The 7467-nt window shown below is 35.1% G+C and overlaps 2 protein-coding genes across 2 annotated transcripts; one reads left to right on the forward strand and one right to left on the reverse strand.

Annotated features, from left to right (window-relative positions):
* Nucleotides 1-849: 849 nt before the first annotated feature.
* On the reverse strand, nucleotides 850-1599 carry LOC102662324 (uncharacterized). The gene has a single exon (XM_006596718.1). The coding sequence runs from the start codon at nucleotides 1597-1599 to the stop codon at nucleotides 850-852; it is 750 nt and encodes a 249-aa protein (XP_006596781.1).
* Nucleotides 1600-3385: 1786 nt separating this feature from the next.
* Nucleotides 3386-6864, forward strand: LOC100781051 (putative wall-associated receptor kinase-like 16). Its single transcript, XM_006596186.4, has 3 exons — nucleotides 3386-4333; nucleotides 4887-5048; nucleotides 5212-6864. The coding sequence occupies exons 1-3, from the start codon at nucleotides 3469-3471 to the stop codon at nucleotides 6420-6422; spliced, it is 2238 nt and encodes a 745-aa protein (XP_006596249.2). The 5' UTR covers nucleotides 3386-3468; the 3' UTR covers nucleotides 6423-6864.
* The last annotated feature ends 603 nt before the right edge of the window (nucleotides 6865-7467 follow it).

Raw genomic sequence — 7467 nt, forward strand, 5'->3', positions numbered from 1 at the left:
AGCTTCTTTTGGAAAACTCCTTCTTGCATGCTTTCCAAGGAGACATGCTTCACACAATTGATTAGGATGGTTGATGTGAGGCATCCCTTTCACCATCTTCTCCTATCCTAAGGATTTTAGTGCTCCAAAATTCAAGTGCCCAAATCTCATATGCCAGCACCATGATTCATCTTTTATGCTAGCCTTCAAACATTTTGCTTCATTGGTTTTAATGTTCAAAGTGAACATTCTATTTCTTGACATAAACGCCTTGGCAATCAAATTAGAATTTTGATCTCGAAGCCATAAACAACAATCTTTCATATGAATTTCATACCCCTTTTCAACAAGTTGACCCAAACTCAAAATATTGCTTTTTAGTTTAGGAACATAGTAAACATCCGTGATTAATTTATGAGCACCATCTTTTAAAGAAATTAAAATGGTACCTTTTCCTTGGATTTGCACCTTGGAAGAATCTCCAAAAGAAACATTTCGTTTCACCTTCTCATCAAGTTCCACAAATTTCTCTTTGCATCCACACATGTGATTGCTTGCTCCATTGTCAAGATACCATAAGCATTTGTCTTCCTTCTCACCATTATTAAGTGATAGTAGTAGTGTTGACTCTTCAACTTCTTTATCTTCTTTATCATCAACAAGATTGACCTTCTCTTCAACATTTGTTCAACACTCCCAAGAGTAATGGCCATATTTATGACAATTAAAACATTCAACATTAGATTTATCATACCTCCTTTCATATGCTTTTTCATAATTGTTTCTACCTCTTCCTCTTCCTCTTCCACGACTTCTAGTGGATTGATGGCTCCTCCATTCATTATTGTCAAAACTATCACGATCTCCTCTTCATCCTCTTCCTTGGCCACGACCACGTCCACGACCACGTCCTCTTCCATGTCCACGTGCTTCTTGACTACTTTCTCCTCCATTTTCTTTCAAAGAAGCTTTGGCTTTGAGGACTTGCTCCAATGGCTCATCATGTCTTCTATTGAACCTTTCTTCATAGGCTTGAAGAGAACCCATCAATTGATCTACGGTCATTGAGTCTAAATCCTTAGACTCTTCAATAGCACAAACCACATAATCAAATTTAGCGATTAAGGAGCGAAGGATCTTTTCCACCACACGAACATCTTCCATATTTTCTCCATAACGCTTCATTTGGTTCACAATAGCCAACACCTTGTTACCAAAATTTGAGATAGATTCGGATTCCTTCATATGCAATGATTCAAACTCTCTACGTAGAGTTTGTAGGCGCACCTTTTTTACCTTATCAACACCTTCAAGGGAGGTTTTCAAAATCTCCCATGCTTCTTTGGATGTGGTTGCATTTGACACCAACTCGAACATAGCTTCATCCAAACCTTGATGAATGAAAGTAAGTGCTTGTTGATCCTTCTTCTTCGACTTCAACAAAGTCTCCTTCTCATTTGGTGACAAAATAACCTCATTTTGAGGTTGGGTATAACCTTTCTCTACAATCTCCCGTGCATCTTGAGAACCTAACAAGGCTTTCATGCGACGACACCAATTATCATAATTCTCTTTGGTAAGACGAGGGAATTGAAACATACTCAAGCCATTGCTTGTCATCTCTCAACTCACAAAGTGTTTCTCTCTCAACACTCTAAAACTCAAGCTCTGATGCCACTTTGTTGGAAGAAGAAGAAGATTTTATTTCATTTGGCACACAAAATACAAGAGTATGATCCCCTATTTATACTAAAATAGAGTGACCACTCACATAATTTGCTTATTCAAGAATACTAAATGCTCACATAATTGCTTATTCAAGACTTTGTAACTTGCAAACCTTACAACTTTCATCTTCCACAATTTAAGGCTCATAAAACTTGTTGTTATTATTTTTCTAATTAATATCTAACATCCAAACTAACAATAATTACATCAATAATGGTCCATTATACTTTCTAAGTGATTAATATACCCAAAACATTCTTAATCTTGCATAATCATTAAAATCCCAACATTGCAAGCCTAAAGTTCAAAAGAGAGAAAATGAGAAGGCAACAAATCAAAGGAATAAGGATGGACAAAGGGGAAAGCACCCACCTACGAGAACACATAGAGATGAGCTTCAGGCCCTGAGTTTTTAGATCTTTGCTCCTTCTCCTTCGTTCTCTTCTTCTCCTCCTTCTCGCTAGCTTCCTTCTCTTCCTTTTCTTTTTCTCTCTCTATCTTATTCTTCTTGTCTACTCCTAATATAAGGTAACTGTAACTATTATTATTAATGACTACGGGTATCCTTTAACTATTAATTATAAAATCTATTTCCCTAAAAGATGTCACTGTATTATTATTTAATACTAATGTTAAAATTTTTGGAATGTTACACTACTAATCATGGTTTTTAATATTCACTGAGTATTTAGCTGAATATTACAATATGTATATATTTATAATCTCATTTACTTAAAACATTTTAACTTGGTGAACTTAAAATTTTAAACACTTATTTAAAAAGAAAAACTCTTTAATTATTTCATAAATTTAATATTTTATATAACAAATAAATTTTTTTTATTGTATATTTACATATGTAAAATCGTAATGTGTATGTTTGTGAGCGCTCATATTTAGTTTTACTTTTATTAGTTATTAATTATAAGTATATTAATTTTTCTTTTATTCGTTAAATAAAACTGATTTAAGGGTATATATGATTTATATTTAGATGATTTAAGTTTCTATTTAGATAAATTAAGAGTGAATTTTCAATTCATTTGTAATAATTAATTTTTTGAGTTACACTTAATTAAGTGGATATAAGTATATAATAATCTTACAAATATAAGAATGAAATTGAAGTTGTTATCCACATAATATGAGCTACAGATGTGTGTATTTGTTTGGGATAAAGTTATATTTTCAGTTGGAGACTCATGTATAACTTGGTGATCGAATTTCAGACATTTATTAAGAGACTTAAGTGGTGAACTACTAATTGTGCCAAGTCACTTGCATTTCTTTTCAAATTGGGATATGGAGACTAATATTACAATATCTTACCAAAAGTTTACCTATTACTCTCCCTATTTTGTGTGTTCAGCCTAAATTTGAGAATATAAAATGACTTGATTTCACAAGTAATTTCACGTGTCATACATTTTTTAATTTCTTTTTCCGTCTCCCATGACTTTCTTCCTCCTGTCAATGCCGCCTAATTTTCTCACGCTCTTACGTACAACCATCTATTTCTTATTGTATTCTTTCTTTGAACACTCTGCATTTTCGGGTCGTAGAATTATTCATTAGTTTGACATATTAATTAATAACTATTCAACAACCTTTTTTTTGGCAGAAACTATTCAACAAACTACACAAAGAAAAACCAAAATTTGAAGTTTATAAATAAATGAAACTCAGAGACCACAAGGCAGCGCACGCAATTTCTCAATCGTCCCTTCCAAAGGCATATTTTCTAATTTGTGATTGTAGGCAATGGAACACTTGCAACTGAGCCAGACGTTAATGTTTGCATTGGCCCTCGTAGTAGTAGCTGTTGCACCTCATCAAACCCTTTCTGCAATACTAAACCAAAACCTCCCTGGCTGCAATTCCACTTGTGGAAATATTGAAATTCCATATCCATTCGGTATAGGCTACTCATCTACACCCGATCAACGACCCTGTTTCTTTGAGCCCAAGTTTAGTCTCACTTGCGAAAACTCCACATTAATATGGGGTAATGTCGAGATTTTAAGCATAAGCCTCCCAGCGCAGCAAATGGACGTATTGTTTTGGGTCTCACAGTTTTGCAATGACACAAATGACAACTTCCCCTGGATGCAAACATTCAACTTCAGCATTTCAAGGAAGGAAAACAAGTTCATGACCGTTGGCTGCGACAGTTTTGGCGTACTCAACAGTTTTTCCGACAATAGCACATATTCAACTGGGTGTCTAACAAGATGCTATGGCAACGAGTTGAAGATTGACGATGGAACGTGTTCCGGAATAGGGTGTTGCCGGATGGATATTCCTCCTCGAATGAGGGATATCGAGATAAGAGCATCTATCTTCTCCAATTCGATGCCAGAGTGGGAAAACTGCAGCTATTCCTTTGTTGCAAAACAAGACTCGTACAACTTTTCAACCTCTCATTTGCGAGGGTTTCCACAGACGAGCTTCCCCTTGGTTCTTGATTGGACCGTAGGACACCAAAAGTGTAAAGCATCCGAGAGTAGAGACGACTACGCATGCAGGAGCAATAGCTATTGCGATGACACAGACTCTGACATTGACTATGGTTACCGATGCAGATGTAAGGATGGCTATGAAGGAAACCCATATCTTGGCTGCACAGGTAATTTAATTTATTATGCGAAATATTAATTAATAAATATTATTTGTATGACAATTCATAGAATATATTGTACTACAACAGTATTTCTTAGTATCAATCTCTTACATGTACATCATTTATTATATGTCATAATGATTGATAGAAATAACAAACAATGATGTTATATAAATTATTGTATATGTATCCTGTCTCAAAAATTTACCTATATATCTCCCATCCTTCACAATTTGACAGACTTTTTCTAATCATGTGCTGCTTTACATGTTTTTTATTTTTATAGTCTGATTGATTCGTTAATATTCCTTACCATGCATTTAGCAAAAAATAGTGAGAGGTAGACAAAAGATTGGGGTAAAAAGTAAAAAATAAAAAAAGGAAAATAAAACATTTATTTTTTGACAAAACCAAGTCAAATCATATATTAGAATGTTCTAGTTAGCTGCTTGTCTCATTGGACTCAGCTACACCCCTTTTATTGCCTCTAGAAATTTAGTAACCTTCCATAATAATATTTCACTTTACTAAGTTCCTTGTTTCTATTTGGGATTTGCAGACATTGACGAATGTAAGACAGGCAATCATACATGCATAAGTGAAAAAAATTGTCTCAACTCCAATGGATCCCACCGATGTTTCTGTCCAAAGGGGCAATCCGGAAATGGAACAAAAGGAGTAGGGTGCCACCAAAAAGATTTAGTTACCAAGGTTGTCATGGGTAAGAAACTACTAGCACATCCAATTTTTTTGTTTATTCTATTTTTTTGCTTTCAACTAGAAATCTTTTTCATTTATCTCTGTTCATTCAGTATGTATGCTAATGATACTAGTTCAGAGAAGAATTCAAGAGTTGTGTTTGACATATTCTATTCTGAATGCAGGAGTAGGAGCAGGAATTTTTATTCTATTTATGGGGACTACTTTATTGTACTTGATATACCAGAAAAAGAAACTCATCAAACTTAGAGAGAAATACTTTCAGCAGAATGGCGGTTCCATTTTGCTACAGCAGCTCTCTAGAAGAGAAAATTCATCCCAGGTTACTCAAATTTTCACAGAAGAACAACTAAAGAAGGCCACCAACAACTTCGACGAGAGCTTGATCATTGGAAGTGGAGGTTATGGTACAGTTTTCAAAGGATTTCTAGCAGATAACAACAGAACTGTAGCTATCAAGAAGTCAAAAATAGTTGATGAGAGCCAAAAGGAACAATTCATTAACGAGATTATTGTTTTATCCCAAATCAATCACAGGAATGTGGTCAAACTCTTGGGTTGCTGTTTAGAGAGAGAAGTTCCTTTACTTGTTTATGAATTTGTTAATAATGGTACCCTTTATGATTTTCTACATACTGAAAGAAAGGTAAATAATGAAACTTGGAAAACCCGTCTGAGGATAGCAGCAGAGTCAGCTGGAGCACTATCATATCTGCACTCAGAAGCCTCAATACCAGTTATCCACAGAGATGTGAAGACTGCTAACATCCTCTTGGATAACACATACACTGCCAAAGTGTCCGATTTTGGAGCTTCAAGGTTGGTTCCACTTGATCAAACTGAAATAGCCACAATGGTGCAAGGAACTTTTGGCTACCTGGATCCGGAGTACATGCTTACAAGCCAACTAACGGAGAAAAGTGATGTCTACAGCTTTGGGGTGGTGCTTGTAGAGCTGCTAACAGGGGAGAAACCTCATTCTTTTGGCAAGCCAGAAGAGAAAAGAAGTCTTGCCAACCACTTTCTATCTTGCTTGAAAGAGGATCGCCTGTTTGATGTTTTTCAAGTTGGCATTGTGAATGAAGAAAATAAAAAGGAGATCGTGGAGGTTGCTATTCTTGCTGCAAAGTGCTTGAGACTCAATGGAGAGGAAAGGCCTAGCATGAAGGAAGTCGCAATGGAGTTGGATGCAATACGGCAAAAGGAGAAGCACCCATGGATCAGTGGAGACCAAAATATCGAGGAGACCCAATTCTTGCTTCATGATGCATCATCTAGCATTTATGCAGATGGTGATAGCAGCAGCCACCAATATACTACTGGGTATGACAGCATCAGGGATCATGTATTAATTGCATTGGATAATGGAAGATGATTATGGCAAGGCAGCATACCCTCTATTTCGTATTTTTATCAAAGTTCTGCTACAACATTTGTAATGTTTCTGAAATCGTCTTTGCTCTTCTCAAGTGTATGCATGTACGTGTGTGTGTGTATCTTTGTATTCTAGTATGTTATGCGGATTGGTTAGGAAAATGTAGCCTTAATAATCTCTTAGAGCACAAAGCAAACAAAAAAAAGCCTACGGAGTCAAACTTCAATCATGATGGATCGACTGACGGTATGTCTAGGCTTCTAATACACGGCATTCTTACCAATATTCATGGCATAAAGAACATGATTTTGTAGAAAAATTATCGAGTTCTACACAGTTACATTCATGTCTCTGATGTACATGCAAATACAAATCATGTGTGAAAACCATCATTTCACTTTGTCAAATCTAGGAAAACAAAAGCAATAATCATTCATTCTCTTCCCATTATTTTGCTATGTTATTCTATATGAATTTCCCAAGACAGAATTCTTCGTGGACACCTGTCAGTGAAAAACAAGATGAGGGAAGAATACTTGGGGATTGTACTCGGTTCCGTAACTATGAAGCAGATTCAAGAACACTTTCATTTTCTATTCTGAAAGTGAGTTAAGATTTGCAACAAGACTAATGTGTTTGATAGTCAAGAATGATAAAAAAGCAAAATGTAATTTGTAAATATCACTTCTTGGAGAAAAAAAAACTAATTCTATTAATGTAAATATCACAAGCATAATGACATTTATCGTTTCAAGTCAATATGAGAAGAGATAAAGTATGGATTCATATGAGGACGAAAAGGTGCGTTTGTTCCTTTCGTGGAATCCATTTTTCTACCAGAATTACATCAATATATAATTTCAATCTACCAAGTTAAGCGACAATGTTATGGTAACAATTAAAATTTACAGAAAATATTATTTAATTAGGAAAATATAACTAACAGATGATGATCAAGCATGTTACAAGAAAGAAATATAGCATATGCCGTTGATGTCTCCCAATTGATTTTACATCAAGAATTGTTATTAATAAATTTATCTGG

The sequence above is a fragment of the Glycine max genome, chromosome 14, assembly GCF_000004515.6.
Source record: "Glycine max cultivar Williams 82 chromosome 14, Glycine_max_v4.0, whole genome shotgun sequence".
Taxonomy (NCBI): Eukaryota; Viridiplantae; Streptophyta; class Magnoliopsida; order Fabales; family Fabaceae; genus Glycine; species Glycine max.